This window comes from Eschscholzia californica, unplaced genomic scaffold, assembly GCF_041429995.1.
Source record: "Eschscholzia californica isolate CP2 unplaced genomic scaffold, dmEscCali1.0.p SCAF_2, whole genome shotgun sequence".
In the NCBI taxonomy this organism is placed as follows: Eukaryota; Viridiplantae; Streptophyta; class Magnoliopsida; order Ranunculales; family Papaveraceae; genus Eschscholzia; species Eschscholzia californica.
This window is the reverse complement of record NW_028238309.1, coordinates 21,095,444-21,113,436: the sequence shown is the minus strand read 5'-3', so window position 1 is coordinate 21,113,436 and position 17,993 is coordinate 21,095,444. Positions and strand designations below refer to the sequence as shown.

The window sequence follows — 17,993 nt, the reverse complement described above, 5'->3', positions numbered from 1 at the left end:
GGTCATATTTCAGAATTGTGTATATTAGTGGTTTATAATAATTGGTTGATATTGTAAGATAGTGATGTTCGATCTAGTGGAGAATTCTCTCAGGGATGTATTGAAGTTTATGGAGAATCTTTTTTTTCTTTTATTCTTTATTATCATAACTTTGTTTATCTCTTCTTGTTTAATTTTTTTGATAGTTCTCTTGAATTTCTTATCATAAAATTTTGTCGTTATCGGGGAAAAAATTTTGGAGTATAAAGTTTTCGGTTTTTATAGGATACCCACATATCTCTTGGGGTTTCTAATTTTTTTGGTTCCCACATCATCTTCTTCCTTCGTCGTTATCGGGAAAGAAAAATTTATGTAGACTTGGTTCAAATCTTCATCTGATGTTGATGATGACAAACCTTATGAATGATGAATTCAATTCCAAATTTAGATTTCGCGAATACATACTCTTAGTTTATATTTTCGATTTGCAAATCAAGTTTGCACGATATGCAACTCAAGATTAAATTTTGCGAAACAATCTATATTTTACACAGTTTGCAGTTTACATTATGCAAACACATGTTTGCAGATCAGATTGTTGCAAACACGTTTGCATAACAGATTTTTGCAAACACGTTTGCATAACAGATTTTTGCAAACACGTTTGCATAACAGATTGTTACAGACACGTTTGCATAAAAACGTAAAGGAAAAAAACGCCGTTTTTTTCTGGTTTTTTTTTTTGAAAAAATATATTGAAAGTGGATCTTGTTAGAAAGCTAATGAAAAATCATTTCTAAATATATAAATTTTATAGAAATCCGACATCTCAAACAAAAGTTATATCGATTTAAAGTTTAAAGAAAAATAAAAGAATTTAGTTACACAAAATGACAAAAAGGGGTATTTTAGTATTTGCACATTTTTTGACCTGAATAATAATTTTCAAATGTTTTGTGCTTTTCTACTCATTTTCAATATTATTTTGACCTTTCTAGAAATTACCTCATGCTATTTCACAATAATACGTTATCCCACATAAAAACATTTGTTAGACTAAAAAAAACGGCAGGTGAACATCCATGTGAGCTGGCCCGGCCTTTGCTCGCTTTGGGCCACAAATTTTTGGGGGCCACCAATTTTATATATCTTGGTAGCTGTTGCAAAAAATTTTGGGGGCACTTTCATGTTTGTGAATGTGCCTTCATGAGAAACCAAGCAAAGAAACCGGGAATGCTTAATTCCCATTGCCAATGTACTTTCCCCAATCCCAAGGTAAAGCTTTGACTTACTTTTTTAAATTAAATAATTCTTTCTACCTAGTACCCCACCACCACCAATACCCACTTTCCCAAAGTTAAAAAATCGAGCTCCACTCCACTTCTCCCCAATTACAGTCCAACCATAAACCCTAACATTCAATAATCTTTCTTCTCTCTTCAATTATTCAACAAGACAAAAAGCCTTCCTCATTCAAGATTCAACATTCTAAGAGGTAATTACTATTTATTAAGTATCTCTTTATATATATGTTTGGTGTTTATAATAATTTACACATAGGTCATTTAGCAAACTCTAAATTGATTTTTTTTTTTCTTTCACATTTATGTCTATAAAATATTTAGTTTCCAAGATTTAAAGTGGAAGCCTCAATTTAAAGATCCAAGCATTGGGTTTTTCAAGTTCTAACTATTAACATATAAGATTCTAACCGGTGTCAAGGTATGTAACTTACTTTCTATGGGAATATAATAAATTTTCATTGTTTCTTCATTCATCTTTTGGATATTAGCCATTGGTAATATTTGGTATATTATTGTAATCATTGTTAGATTTGGGATTTAAGTATGCCTCCAAGAATTAAAAAACATGTATCCGGGTCGGAAAAGAGAAGAAAAAAAAGAAGAGAAGAAGAACTAGTGAAGTCCCAAGCCGGTGCACTTGATAAGTTTTTTAAAAACGATAAAGACAAGGACAATGAGAATATAGAAGAGGATGTTACCGATTATAACAATGTGAATGAGAATGATGTGAATCACAATCTCAACCAACCTATGCATGATAGCACAAATGATGAAGACTTCGCTCACGAAGAAAATGGTCCTTTAAATGTTTTTGATCCGGGTACATGGGATACCATAGATCAAAATTTGATAGACTTCTTAGTTCAAAAGGGCCCGATAAGAATTACTGATTTTGAATTTCCTTCAGATGCACATGATAGACGTTTCTCTCCTATTTATTATAATCGCACTACTATAAATGGCGATAAATATGATAGGGTGTGGCTTGTGTATTCAATGTGTAAAAACAAAGTCTATTGTTTTTGCTGCAAGTTGTTCAATAGTCGTGGAAATGATGGTAAATTAACTAACGAAGGATTTCAAGATTGGAGAAATCTTACAGGAAAACTTCAAAGTCATGAAGGTAGTGATGACCATTGTGAAGCTTTAATGAAATGACATGAGTTAGAAGTGAGATTGAAAAGAGTTGAAACAATTGATAAATATTTACAAGAACAACTTAACAAAGAAAAAGAACATTGGAAACAGGTTTTGAAGAGGATAATTGGTCTTGTAAAGACTCTAGCTAAGAGAGGTTTAGCCTTTCGAGGAAGTAATGAGAAGATCGGTCAAGAAAATAATGGAAATTTTTTGGGCATAATTGAATGGGTTGTTGAATTTGATGAGGTACTAAAATTGCACCTTCATCGTATTCAACATGGTGAAATTCATTATCATTATCTTAGTCACAAAATTCAAAATGAATTGATATTAATGTTGGCTTTTGAGACTAAAAGTTTGATTGTAAAAAAAATTCAAGATGCTAGGTACTTCTCAGTGATACTTGATTGCACTCCAGATGTGAGTCACGAAAAACAAATGTCACTAGTTATAAGATGTGTGAATGTTGCAGTAACTCCAATAAAAGTTGAAGAATATTTTCTTGGGTTCTTAAAAGTGGAGGATACATCGGGGTATGGTCTTTTTGAAGTTCTTAAAAATGAATTGGATCATCTTCATCTAAATATTGAATATGTTAGAGGACAAGGATATGACAATAGATCTAATATGAAAGGAAAACATAAAGGTGTGCAAAAAAGATTGCTTGAAATAAATCCAAGAGCATTCTACACGCCATGTGGTTGTCATAGTCTTAATCTTGTACTTTGTGATATGGCCAATTCGTGTCCTAAAGGGATTACTTTCTTTGGAGCCATACAAAGTATTTATGTGTTATTTTCATCTTCACCTAAGCGATGGCAAATATTGAAAGATAAAGTACAAGGCTTTGAAGGTATCACACTTAAGTCACTCTTCCAAACTCGATGGGAAAGTCGAGTTGAAAGTGTTAAAGCAATACGATACCAAGCTTTACAAATACGTGAAGCGTTAAAGGATTTGGTAGAAATAAGTAATGATCCCAAAACGGTTCATGATGCCGAAAACATCATAACCCAAGACTTTGAAAGTTTTGATTTCTTACTTAGCATGGTTATTTGGCATGAAATTTTGTTTGCGGTAAACTCCGTTAGCAAAACACTTCAAACTGAAGATATGGATATTTATGTTGCATTAGAGAAGTTGAAAGGACTTATTTCTTATCTTGAAAATTATAGAGAAGTGGGATTTCAAGAAGTCATGATTGAAGCTAAAGAGATTGCAATTAAAATGGATGTTGAAACTACATTCCGAGAAAAACGCATTATACGTAGAAAGAAACATTTTGACGAGAATATAACTGAAAATGCATCAATGTCAGCTGAATAATCATTTCGAGTTAATTACTTCTTATACATATTGGATCATGCTCTTTCTTCTTTCAAGAGTAGATTCGAACAATTTCAAAAGTACGAAGAAATTTTTGGGTTTTTGTTTGATTTGCACAAGTTCAATTCTAAAGATGATGGTCCTTTGAGAAGCTCATGTGTTTGCCTTGAAAATTTTCTAAAACACAATGAGTCGTACGATATAGATGGATTAGACTTATTTTCAGAACTCAAAGTGTTGAGGCGTCTTATACCAAAGGATATTAGAAGACCAATTGAAGTGTTAAACTATTTGAAGGATATAAAGGGGTGTTACCCAAATTCATGGGTTAGTTATCGAATTTTGTTGACCATACCTGTCACTGTTGCTTCTGCGGAAAGAAGTTTTTCAAAGTTGAAGTTGATTAAATCTTATCTTCGGTCCACAATGTCACAAGAACGGTTAAATGGGTTGGCTATTTTGTCTATTGAGAAAGATATAGCCGACACACTTGATTATTCAACAATTATTAGTGATTTTGCATCTAAAAATGTAAGAAGAACGATGTTCAATTGATTGTGATTATCATCACTTTTTTGTTACATAATATAATTATATATTTTCGCTACTTATAAATTTTTTGCGATAAAATTTTATAATTTGATGTAATTGAAGGGGCCACATTTTGTAACCTCGCTTCGGGCCACCAAAAACTGAGGGCCGGCCCTGATGTGAGAATAGTCTAACAATGACAAATATGATTTTAAATGTATTGAAATATAGTATTTATGATCTCTCACTTCTTTTATGGGATTACCAAAAACTTAGCATGTCATGGAAGTTGTACCTACACGTCAGAGGTTCAAAAGTTGTGCGTGTTCTACGTTACGTGCAAAAAGGCATGTGTTAGATAGGGGATATAGCGCCGCATATGAGCCAATAAACAAGAATAATATGACATTGTAAATGACTTTAAAACCACAAACACAACATCTGAAACATATTTACTCTTTGCTAACTGGATTTGAGTTAGTTATATTAAATTTAACATATTTACCGATTTGGTATAAAATAAATTTGCAAAGAAACTCAGAAACAAATAAAAATAATTAGTCGTGAGAGAGACAAATGTATGCTATTGGAATTAAGTATTGAATGAGATGGACCCATGGTACAAGCGAATGAAGATACGAGTAATCCCACATGAGAAGAGATACCCAAGCAAGTAAGTAAGCCAGAGGACCAAAATGCACGTGCGGGAGGACACATGTCTGAGACATAAATGGTCAGTGTGCACGTGATTATTTGGTAGATCTTCATGCTTGCACTACCCCTTAGAGCATCTCCAATGCAAAACTCAATCTTAAAAACTTTGAGTGCCACATAGGATTTTCTGAGTTTTTCTTAAAAAATCATCTCCAATGCAAAACTCAACTACGATCTCAAAGATGATGTGTCGAGAGTGGAATAGAGATATCTCAAGAGGACACTCTATTTTCAAAGTGTCCTCTTGAGATATCTCTAATTGTCCAACTCATCAATATTTAAATTTCAACCAATAGAAATCAAGTCTTCGTATATTTCCAAAATAACTAATTATTTTTTTACAAAAATAACCATGACACATAAGTAAAATAAAAGAGTTTAGAGTGTTGCATTGAAGACATACAAGAATTGAGGATCTCTATTTTCGACACCTAGGAGTGAGAATCTCAATTGGAACTTGACAAATAGGATGAATAGAGATTTTTTTGAGTTTTGCATTGGAGATGCTCTTACCTCTCACGAGTTGTGGAATAGTTGTTGGTATAATGGGTTTGGTCCCATACACTATAATTGCATGGTCCTTCATGGTTGATCCCTAATTTACTTCGAGAGTTTGAGACAATTCAATTATTTCGTAGGCCAATTTATTTTGGGAGCTATGATGGAAACTATTCGATCCAAATTGTATTTAGTTAAAAAAGATACATAATTTTTTTCCCTTTTCTTTAGCCTTCCGGTATTCCTTTTCTTTAGCCTTCCGGTATTCCTTTTCTTTAGCCTTCCGGTAAGATACTAGACACCCTCCAAATTGAAAAGAAGAAACTACCCAAATTTTGAGTCGCTTATTCTTTCTCTCTATCTCTCTATCTTTCGTCGCTGCTAGGTTACGATTTTAATTTTATCCTGAAACAAATTCCCAAATCAAATGAATACATAGATGAGATAAAAGATTTAGAAATCATTAATTACTAATCGGAGAGAAGAAAAAGTGATAGGAAATTCAAACCTTCCAATTCTTCTTCTAACAACAACTCGTTCTCCTTCATGGTGAAGTTTATTTAATACCTTCTTAATAACCAATCTTGATTTATTAAAGGGTTAATCCCGTTTTGGCCCCCAATTGTTGACCAACTCACCGTTACCAATTGTGTCCGGCAGTTCGTTTTGGCCCCAATTTCTTGTTTGACCCCCAAGCATTTTTCTAAACCTCCTAATTCTACCCTCATGGTAATTCTGTAATTTAATTCATTTGTTTTTCTCTTTGTCCACCTCACTTCAAATTTCCACGTCACCTTCTTCCACATCATAGTTCACCGGAGAAGGTCACCGGTCGACGAATTTTTCTGGCGACCTTTTTTTTCATCTTCTTCCCCAACCTCCTTTCTCTCTCTATCTTCTTCTCTCTCTTCCTTCCATCTCTCTTCAATAGATTTGTTAATCCTTAAAATCCTAAACTCGCCCTAATACCTCATGATGAACTTCTCAAAATCCAATATCATATTCTCAAATTAGAAGAAAATATTAAGGAATTATTTGCATAAACAACAACAACAATAACAAAGTATGGAAAGAAAATGGTTATTCGCATGAGCAATTGGTTCATTATTTTCTCTATTTCTTCTTTTGCTTCTTACCCTTTAACACCAAGTGGTGGATTCCCATTTTACACCCATTTTAACATAAACTAAAACCCATTCCAGTTTTTGTTTAATCTTAGTGCTTCTGATTATCCTTTTGTTACTCAAGACGATGGGTGATCCTTTTCTCTCTCTTTCTGATTATCCTCTTGTTAGTCTGATTCATTTCGATTTGAATTTGAATTTATTAGTGGTTGATTTTGTTTGTTTTGATTTAGATCCTGTAGTGCCCTTACCTATATAGTGGCGTGCCTATAGCACCACCACTTAATACTTCACAAAACCCCTATGCCCACATTCCTTTCCCTTGCTTTCTTTTCTTCACAACAGGAGCAACCAACTTTTAGAGAGAGAGAGAGAGAGAGAGAGAGAGCGTGTGGGAGTGGTCTACAGAGAGAGCTTAGGCAAAAAGCTAGGAGAAGAAAGAGGGATCAAAGTTTGGTGGTTTTTTTTTCGTGTTCTTCGTGCGAGGCTTTATTTGCTTTGGATTTAAGGTAGGTTTCTACTTCTCTAGGGCTTGAATAGCTATTTTTATTGAAAAACTTAGACAAATTAGATGAAACTACAAACCCTAGATTTTAGTATTACTTGAGCATAGATTAGAATTCTTGAGACGAATATTAATACTAGAAGTAGTAGATTTATAGTTCTAGAAACTCCTTTTTAGGTCACTTTAAATCTCATCTATGTGTTAGATTTTGAAGGATATTTGCCCCAATGACATACTTGATGAACCATAAAATCCCTATTAACATTCTCATGCTACATTCATGTACTACAATGACAATTAGTGTTAAACCCCTTTATTTGCCATGATGTTAGCATATAACTCTTAAAATTGGATGCCTCTCACTATGGGACAATATCCTTTATGTAGATACATGAATATGTGTTAGATCTCAACATGGTATGAGAATTGTAGACTATTATTATACATTGATTCATTACTTGCAAAATATTATCGATATGAAACTCGTATGCCGTATTAGATTGGCGAATATGATTTTGATTTATGTATGTTGTGGTGTGATGCTATTATATGTGTGTGATGTGATGGAGTTGGTGGAGGGTTTTAGGAGTTTTGTGGTTAGTTCGACCCTCTCTACCGGATGTGGCCTAGGTATAGAGCGTATGGGGTCAGCGCTAACACAAGGGTAACCTTGTGGACCACACTCGTATACAACGTGGACACCAACTTGTCATATCATTTTTGGTTGTTTACTACAAACGGTGTGATGCTATATTGTATGTGTGACGTGATGGAGTTGGTGGAGGGTTGTAGGAGTTTTGTGGTTGGTTCGACCCTCTCTACCGGATGTGGCCTAGGTATGGAGCGTATGGGGTCGACGCTAACACAAGGGTAACCTTGTGGACCACACTCTTATACAACATGGACACCAACTTTCTATATCGCTTTTTGTTCCTTGTTACAAATGTGGTTTATTCTATTTTAACGGTCATAACTCAGATTCTATTTTCGGACACCTTTATATTGATTTGGAGTAATCTATTTATTTTGGTAGTTCTTGAAACTGTCTATTGAGGCTTTAGAGGTTTCTAAATCTACTTGTTGGGGTCTGACCCAACCTATTATTTTGCAGGACAAGGAAATCGGGAAGTGCCACCTGCTTGAGTCATAGTTGGCCTTGGAGGAGTTTCTTAGCATTCTTCTTTCTTTCTTTAGGTAGTTTTTTGGGAGTTGCATCTCCTAAATACTTGTCTTTATTTTTTATTTGATCTTGTCCGACATATGTGTCGATGATTTAGAGACATCATGCGAGTTTTGAGAAACTTGGTAGAGTTTTTGTTAGTTGATTTATTGTTACTTTTGATCTTCATGTTCGATGACATTTGTCTCTTTGATGAATATATCGTCTATGTTCTCTATTCTGCGGAGAAAGGTTTTAAGTTTAGGTTTTCATAGCAGCCGACGTGGAAATCTGGATTTGGGGCGTTACAGATCTATTGCATACATTTTCGAAATTGCCAAGGGATCTTAATTGGGTTAATTCCGTTTTGGCCCCCGATTTGTGACCAACTCGCCGTTTTGGCCCCTATAAGTGTCCGACAATTCGTTTTGGCCCCAAAATCAAATTTTCGAGCAGTGGTGACATCATCATGGCATAAGCAATACTTTTCTATACCTAAAATACCCCTCTGACCAAATCTTCTCTTTCCCATGCCAAATCCCGAGTTGTCACATCAATCTTTACCTTCCCAAGACATTTACTTTCTCTCCATTAACACCACCAGCAAAACAAAACTCAACTCCCTCTCTTAGCTTCTTCATCTTTCTTTACCTTCTTCTTCACCAAGAGACAAGGTAGTAGGTGTACCAGACAATAATCTCAGATAAATGACCAAGAAAGCTTGCTTTGATTTTTGTAATGAATTAAAAACACTATAATCCTAGATAAACATAAACTTAAAAAAAATCATTTTTCTCACAAACAGATTAAATTTTACACAGAAAAGATAGATCAAGTCAATCTACTACTATTACACTTTTATCTCCTAAATAATTACATAACAAAACATGAAAAAGATCACTCAAAAAGTTCTTTTAAATCTCCTTCATATGTGAACTTCACCAATATCTCACAGAAAATCTAAAAAATAATCTAATTACTTCTTCATGCTTCTTTTTTAGCTTGAAACTTTCAAATACTAGCTTTAATCACTTCATCAAAAGAAACCCTAGATGACTCCATTTATTTTCCATGAATTTGTTCGCTTGAGATCTTGAAACGGGACAAAATAAACCCTAGAGGGACTTCATATTCCACCACCTAGAGCTATTCAACCATCGAAATCACTTCAATTGACGCCACCACCACCTCCACTAGCTCGTAGATCTACAATGGGGAGGTTACCAAAACCCAAGGCAAAAGATCCAAACAAAAGAGAGATGACATTTGAAGAGAAACAGAAATTGAGTGAAAGCATGCTTCACAAGATGGAACAAGTGGTGCATATCATAAAGAGGAGAAATGGTTATCTTTCACAAGATGGTGTTGAGATTGAATTAGATTAGCAATTTCCTACTAGCAATTTCCTCCCAACTGAAATAAAGAAATAAGTTATTTATAGTAGTAGCAAATCAAGCAGCAGTAGCAGTTTCGGCAGTGATTCTCCTCTAGTGGTATATTGGGTTAACCTCTTCTCTTTTATTTTTTTGAAGCTTCTGGTTTTGTTGTTCTTAATAGACATTTGGAGGATAGTTTGTGAGAAGGCTTTTTTTTCTTAGTTGAATTTTGGTTTGGCCATTATGGATTAATAGATTCAGATTGAGCAATGAAGTAAATAAAATGGGAGTTGAGTGATTTTTTTTTTGTTGAACTGGAGTTGAGTGATTGATAATGAAGTAAATGGAGAAGAAAGTAATTTTCTTGGGAAGGAGGATTTGGAACATTAATAGTCTTTTGGATTTGACATCCCTGGATTTGGCATGGGAAAGAGAAGATTTGGTCAGAGGGGTATTTTAGGTATAGAAAAGTATTGCTTATGCCATGATGATGTCACCACTGTCCGAAAATTTGATTTTGGGGCCAAAACGAACTGCCGGACACTTATAGGGGCCAAAACGGCGAGTTGGTCACAAATCGGGGGCCAAAACGGAATTAACCCATCTTAATTTTATTGATCATACTAGTGATACTGGATGGAAAGATTAAGTAATCTTTTTTTGGTAATGAAATTTGTTTGAATTGTTGTTAGAGAATTGGATTAAATTTTTAGGGTTTTTTTTTGTTTGTTTCAATTTTTCTTCAGAGTTCAAAGGGTAAAACCCATAATTATAGATCCAGGGTTGTATATGACTAAGAAAGCTGATGTTTTTTGGATTACTCAGAGAAGATTACTTTCAAACTCTTTTAAGGTAAATGAATTTCATTTTCTTCAGTTAATGGTATCTAATTCGAATTGAATAATCTTCAGTTTATTTAGTTTAAATGCTTAAAAGATCAGTTTTTTCTACGAAAGACAGTTTCCTAGAAACTATTGTCTTTTAATTGATCTTCAGTTAATGGTATCTAATTCGAATTGAATAATCTTCAGTTTGCTAATGGAAATAACCATTTTCTTTCCATACTTTGTTATTGTTGTTGTTGTTGTTGTTTAGGATTTTAAGGATTTACAAATCAATTGAAGAGATATGGAAGGAAGAGAGAGAAGAATATAGAGAGAGAAAGGAGGTTGGGGAAGAAGATGAAAAAAAATAAATAAAGGTCGTCAGCCGGTGACTTTCTCCGACGAACTATGATGTAGAAGAAGGTGACGTGGAAATTTGAGGTGAGGTGGACAAAGAGAAAAACAAATGAATTAAATTACAGAATTGACATGAGGGTAGAATTGAGAGTTATAGAAAAATGCTTAGGGGCCAAACAAGAAATTGGGGCCAAAACGAACTGTCAGACACAATTGGGGGCCAAAATGGAATTAACCCTTTATTAAAACAAGAGTTTTGTTTATCAAGTTCCAAAGACATATCCTTAATGTTAGTTTTGAATTGTGATGAGATATGGAACTTGGTGGTCAGGCTTCCACGAGGAGGACAAATCTATGTCCTCCGACGACTATTATGTCGAATTCATGGACTGTAAAAGCTTTGGGAGGATGGCGTTAGAGAAACCATTGTAAAGAGAGAAAATTAAAGAATGCGATGATCCAAAAAATGGTCATTAGATGACTAAGGTCAATGAGTGAAGAAAAGACCGAAAACCCGCTGGTCAATTCGCACCAAGTCAACATGGAGGTCGAATCAGAAGGAGGTATGCAACTCAAGCCCAAAACTAGGGGGTCAGCATGATTGTCTTAGGCGCCTTAAGCCCCCCCTTGACTCAAATACAACCAGGCCTGCCGTGGGATCTACGAGAAGTCTAGGGAAGTCCACGTGAACAAGGTTGATACCTTAATCTCGAAACATAGAGAGGTAGAAGCGTGCCTCATGCTTACGGATTTAATCCCGAATCTAATCAAAGATCTCAGTTAGTGAGGATCTAAAGATTTACCTAACTTGGGCTTCAAGAGTCTTCGAAGGAAGAAACATCTCCTAGACAACTATCAATTTCGAAACATATATATCAAGGATCCTAAAACAGAGGAACTCCTAAATATCAAAGATACGAGATAACCTCAAAGAGAAACCATAATATCTTCTAACTACGAAATGGTTTCAACCGCCCCAATTATTACGCCTAACAACAGTCGGTTAAAGCAGCCAATAAAAGGTCATCATATCACCTTGAACAAGGTATGAACTCCACAGTTGATTCAATTCTGATTTCTTTAAGCTGCAAGGGCGATCTGACTGTCTTGAGCGTCGGAGAGCTTTCCGAGCTCCTTGCAAGTTCTCCCCCAGGTTCAAAGGAACGAGAGCAGGATCAATTATAGTGAGATTCAACGTAGCAGTCTTATCAATTGTACGGGAACCAACATCATTGTCTCATCATGCTGACTGATTCCATATTATTCTATTCGATGAATCTTTAATTTCTCTTTCATCTCCTCTTCTTTAACGATTACTGTTGTTCCTTTTGTTGTATTAACTTTTGTTGATAAAACGGATCAGAAAGTTCATATCCAAAATATAACTAAACTTTTGTTGAGAAATCGGATTTAATTGTTCTATTTAAATAGACATAAACTTCTGTCACGGAAACAAATTCAAAACTCTGAATCTCCAATAGAATTAGAAACTTATTCGTCTACGTCTGAATCTCCCTAAACGACTTTTAAGTAATTTATCACCAATTGTGGTAGTTTGAGTACACAAAGAATATCAACACTCAGCTAAATAATACTGGGTTTTTTAGAAGCATACTAACCAACAAATATCGATCTCTGGAAAAATAGTTTTGAACTGTTAAAGCCACTTGAGACTCTTGCAACACAAAAGAAGGCCACTTGAGACTTGAGTTGGTCGGTTGCATGTGTATCACTCTGTCCAACAAACAAAGGTTACTGGTACTCATCAATATCATGGGTCTGGGAAGTATCCCCAATTTTGTTCGAAGGGCCATCCCCTTTAAAAGCACCTCCATCTTTTGGTAATTTAGTTGTAAGCACCCCTCTTTAAAGAACCACTCTCATTTATCAGTTTGACCTAATAGAAAATTTGTAGAAATAAGTTCGACATGTTGAACTCTTCTCTACCCGAGAAAGATATCCGTTAGGCAAAGGATCAGATAGCACTGAATATCTGCTTACCATATTGAGAAAGATGTGATCATACAACCTTGATAAGAAAAATTCTATTAACGATCCTGACACATGACGTGTTGGGTTTTCCTCCTAGTCGAGAAACCAAACGGATTTGGACATGAGAACTAAGCCCTTACCCAAGTTATGGGTCGGGGATTGGAATTAGGGTTAAGAGAGACTATATATATATATATATATATATATATATATATATATATATATATATATATATATATATATATATATATAGTGGAAAATGACTATTTAGGTTTACAAAATTATCATAATAACTAAAAACACTTGGATCTTTTCTTATTAAGTAGAAGTTACCAAAATATTATGATTAATGATATATTAAGTTTGAAACAATATGAGAAATTATTAATCAGGTCATTTCTTATTCTTTTTATTCCGAGAATACCCTTCTACACTAAAAATCAGTTTCTCTACTAAAAAAAATCTCAAAAGTTTCTAAGGTTTCTTCTTCGCCAGATTACCATCATCTTCTTCGCTATCATCTTCTTCATCTGATTTTCGTATTGTTTGTTCTTTTACCTATCTTCTCTGATGTTGCTAACCCTAAAGAAGAAGATACCTGATGTCTTCAAGGAGTGAAAACTTCACTCAAAGATCCTCAGGGTAGACTTAATTCATGGCTTTTGGCAATTCTACTGTGGGTTTCATCTGTAGATTCCTTGGTGTTACTTGTTGGAATGATCAGGAGAATCATTTGATCAGTCTTCAACTTAAAAATTTGGAACTTTCTAGTCAAATCCCTGATTCTTTACAGTATTGTCCAAGAATTCAAACTCCGGATCTCTCTGATAATAAGATCTCTGGTAATATTTCTCAAATTTGTAAATGATTGCCTTTCCTTGTAACCCTAAATCTCTCTGGAAATGATCTTACTGGTCCCATCCCAATTGAACTATTTAATTGTACCTACTTAATAAAATCATTCTTTCTAATAATCAATTATCTGGACCAATTCCTTACCAGTTAGATAGTCTTAATCGTCTTAAAACATTCTCTGTTGCTAATAGAGATCTATCCGGTGAGATCCCTTCGTTTCTGTCGAATTCCAACAGTGCTAGTGATTTGATGGTAACAAAGGACTTTGTGATAGTCCTCTTGAGTCTAAGTGTGATGGTAAGAAGAAGAAGAAAAACACACTTGTCATAATTGTTGTCGGTACTGCAAGTGCGTCTATATCGTTGTTGTTTGCGTTTGCACTATGGCGATGGGCTAGCCATCATCGAGGTACGAGAGGAGGTGGAATTGATGATAGTAAGTGGGCAGAGAGATTTAAACCTTATAGACAAATTCAGGGGACTTTGTTTAAGAAACCTATTGTGAATCTCAAATTAGGAGATTTGATGTGTGCAACTAAAAATTTTAGTGAAGAAAGCATAATAATATCGACGAGAACTGGTACTTCTTTCTGATGGATCTGCTCTTGCCGTCAAAAGACCCCATAGTTGTAACATTAGGGGTAATTTCTATATAGGGGTAATATATTATTGATGGCAAGAGCACAATGAATCATCTTAGAAAATCACATTTTCAAGGTCTCTTTTGATTTCGAGAATCCGAGACTTAAATTGGTTTATTTGGTCGGTTAAATTCTTCCTTTAGTAGTAAGGCTAGAGACGATGAGGATTGCAGTGGAATTGTATTTGTTTGGTTTATGTGATTAAGCTGTTAAGCATGCTAGTGTTTCACTATAAATGTGTGTATTATAACTAGTTGGTAAGCGAAGATGGAGGAGATTTATGTTGTCTTAGTTGCAAGCGTTTCGTTATCGTTTTTATTGTTGGGAGATTTTTATAATTTGTTATTAATCGATATTCTTGTTTTTATTTCACTTTTTTTACTTGTCATTGCAGCCAAGTAGTTTCAGTTTGGACATGTTCAAATATCTGTGCAGTTGGTTTCCTAATTGGTGTTGTTGTGGGTTACACGCTAAGACGACATGTTAGACGATGGGCTGGCAAACTTCTCAAGCGACTCAAGGATGATTTAACTCAGCTAATTACACACTTTTTCTTTTGGTATTATCTTCTGTGTTAAGTAAGCCCTTTCGTTCATTTAACTGCCCGCGTAGAACATGTTATCCATATGCAATAGAAAATTTTCTGTGTTCCAGTGAGCATTTTATTCAAGTGGCTAATATGTTGTAGCTAGTATTGATTTCTGTTATCCTCTTGATAATGGTTTACTTTTGTTTGTTGAGAAAGAGGTTTATTGATCTACTGTTTGAAGAAATAAACTTGGCGGAAGTCTTTTGATGAATATTTTGTGTGTTGACAAGTGTTTTATATCCTAGTTTGAGTTTAGACTTTAATGTCTTCTTAGTGGGATTGGACTTGATGTGATCAAATGAACTTGAGTTCAAACACAATGGTAACTATGTATAATTTCTGAATTTACAAATGACATGCTTTTGTATAATTTCTGAGTTTACAAATGCCATGATGTTGTTCTAAATCCCATTGACGATGTAATGTTGTGTATCGTTCATTTTACAGATGTGGGTTCGGAATGAGTTAGGCATCTTTGAGTTTGTAATGTTGTGTATCGTTCATTTCTCTTTCCCTAATTCTTGTGTATTGTCATTTTCATAACAGTTGGTGTTCTCCATGTGAGTTGTCCATTTATACATCATTTGGATTTGAATCTCTGGAAGAGGATGAGGTGGTGATGGTAGCGATTGTGGTGGTATAGTACTAATCCAGACTCGAGATTTCGTAGACACATACTCTTTGTTAATATTGAGGGTTGAACTCTTATGATGAATGAATGTGATGATTTATTAATGAAAGAATGGATGAATATGATTAATTCTTGAGTATCTATTTATTGTAGATGTAAATTATTTATTTAATGAATACAATGAAAATTTTCGTACATACAGGGAGAGATCAATACTAGTAAAGCAAGGAAAATTCTTGGGTGGAAATCAAAGTTGGCTTTAAGCAATTTGTGAAGGTGTAAACGTGTGCAAACTGTGTTTGCAAAACCGCAAACACAAACTGAGTTTGCAATGTCGCAAATGCAAACATAGTTTGCAGTTTACATTATGCAAACACACGTTTGCAGAACAGATTGTTGCAAACACGTTTGCAGAACAGATTGTTGCAAACACGTTTGCATAACAGATTTTTGCAACCACGTTTGCATAACAGATTGTTGCAAACGCGTTTGCAGAAAAACGTAAAGGAAAAAAAACGCCGTTTTTTTTCTGGGTTTTTTTTTTTTGAAAAAAAAATATTGAAAGGATCTTGTTAGAAAGCTAATGAAAAATCATTTCTAAATATATAATTTTTATAGAAATCCGACATCTCAAACAAAAGTTATATCGATTTAAAGTTTAAAGAAAAACAAAAGAATTTAGTTACACAAAATGACAAAAAGGGGTATTTTAGTATTTGCACACTTTTTGACCTGAATAATAATTTTCAAATGTTTTGTGCTTTTCTACTCATTTTCAATATTATTTTGACCTTTTTAGAAATTACCCCTTTATATCTATTATACAAAACAGATCCTTGTGACTAGGACACAATAATTACATCAAATATGACTAGGACAACAATAAGGTGACTGGACGTCCACGTAGATATCTATTATACAAAATAAATCCAGCCATTCATTTTCTTTTCCAAGACTGAATCTGTCCGTTCATGCTTCAATGTCCCTTCACTTGCTATTTTTAATTAATTCATAACGTCAGACCCTCCCTTTTCCCTTTCCCTCTACAACTTTATTCTTCTCTTTTTTCTGCAATACACAACTTATCATCATCCTCACTCGTTCTCTCTCCATTTCTTCTCTCTCATGTCTTCTAAAATTGAAGGTAAGATTGTCTTTTATCTCATAATTTCAAGGTCAAATTGTTTTTTCTGTTGTAGATATTTTTTATGTTATTTATGCAATTGAATATCCAAACGAAATCATAGATTTTAGTGAGTTATTGTTTTCAGTTTTTATGAGGCTGATTTTTCATATAGTTTCTAACATTCCCTAAAGTAGGAGTCGATTTGGTTCGGATTTAAAATCAAACTTTTAAGGGCTCAATCAAATAATCTCAGAATTCCTTAATTTGTAGTTCAAATTAGAGAGTTTTTTTTTTTATTAATCTTTTTTTTTATTTGAATCTAATTTGTTTAATTTTTATGTTTATTTGATTTCATTGTTTGCCGTTACAACTAATAATTGTAGTCGTGATTTATGGGAGATTTTGAAATTTTGGTTACACGAAGAGGGAAGAAATATTGAGAATTTATAATATCAAAATATTGTCAAAGATTTGATTATTGCAAACAAACTCATAACTGTTTTTTTCTCATTTCCCAGGAGAAAGAACGGTTCTTCAACTTGAATTTATGTCTCAAGGTATCAAAATTCTACATGTTAATTGGATTTTGACCACTAAACTTTATCTACACACAAACTGTTTGAGAGAATGTTTCATAGAGGTATGAAGTCAACTGTTTTCTTATTCCCTTTAAATTTTTTCTGACTTCTATAATTGTTTTTGTTTATCTTATAAGAAATTTATCAAAAGAAGGAGGAAAAAGTTATTTGCATCAACAATTCGTGAAATTGAAACATGTTAGTTTGATTGATTTTAAGTGTTATAATTGTAGTTCCAAAATCACAGTTGTGGGTTACAAACATGTTAGTTTGATTGATTTTAAGTGATTGATTCATGATTTATCTTTCTTCGTTTACTCTGATATGGGTATTAGGGAATTGCTATTTTTTGTTAATGTCACTATCCTTTTGTTATCTTTTTTAAATTTTCAAATGAGTTAGGTATAAATCTGGACAAGGTTGCTATTAGGGAATTGTTCAACATTGTGTTGTTGAATCAAACGTGGACACATCCATTTACTTTATTGCACGATTTTCGTAAGAAGGTAAAGTTTGATCATTGATGTCGTTTTTTTAAATGTATCTGTTTCAGTCTCTCTAAAGTTCTTCCGTTTCAATTCTATGAACTTACAACTCCCTTAGTTTTTTTATTTCATTTCAATTCTATGAAGTTTTCACCTAATCTTTATGTCCTTGCAAAGCTGAAATTGTTATTATTGACTGAAGACTATCACCCATTACTAATCCAGGGTATTTTCATATTTCTCACACAACCTGTTTGTGA

At 34.0% G+C, this 17,993-nt stretch overlaps 2 protein-coding genes and 1 long non-coding RNA gene across 3 annotated transcripts; all 3 read left to right on the top strand.

The window, feature by feature from the left end:
• Positions 1–1,826: 1,826 nt before the first annotated feature.
• On the top strand, positions 1,827–2,441 carry LOC147556847 (uncharacterized). Its single transcript, XM_086658713.1, has one exon. The coding sequence runs from the start codon at positions 1,827–1,829 to the stop codon at positions 2,439–2,441; it is 615 nt and encodes a 204-aa protein (XP_086514839.1).
• A 609-nt stretch (positions 2,442–3,050) lies between these two features.
• On the top strand, positions 3,051–4,304 carry LOC147556846 (uncharacterized). Its single transcript, XM_086658712.1, has 2 exons — positions 3,051–3,389; positions 3,867–4,304. The coding sequence occupies exons 1-2, from the start codon at positions 3,051–3,053 to the stop codon at positions 4,302–4,304; spliced, it is 777 nt and encodes a 258-aa protein (XP_086514838.1).
• Positions 4,305–16,605: 12,301 nt separating this feature from the next.
• Positions 16,606–17,711, top strand: LOC147556845 (uncharacterized). Its single transcript, XR_015235109.1, has 3 exons — positions 16,606–16,688; positions 17,189–17,310; positions 17,651–17,711. It is a non-coding gene; the product is annotated as an uncharacterized LOC147556845 (long non-coding RNA).
• Positions 17,712–17,993: the final 282 nt, after the last annotated feature.

Coding starts and splice junctions, on each gene's coding strand:
- LOC147556847 (XM_086658713.1), top strand. CDS start 1,827: ATGCCTCCAAGAATTAAAAAACATGTATCCGGGTCGGAAAAGAGAAGA.
- LOC147556846 (XM_086658712.1), top strand. CDS start 3,051: ATGAAAGGAAAACATAAAGGTGTGCAAAAAAGATTGCTTGAAATAAAT. Junction 3,390..3,866: donor CGTTAAAGGATTTGGTAGAA/ATAAGTAATGAT, acceptor TTTGATTTGCAC/AAGTTCAATTCTAAAGATGA.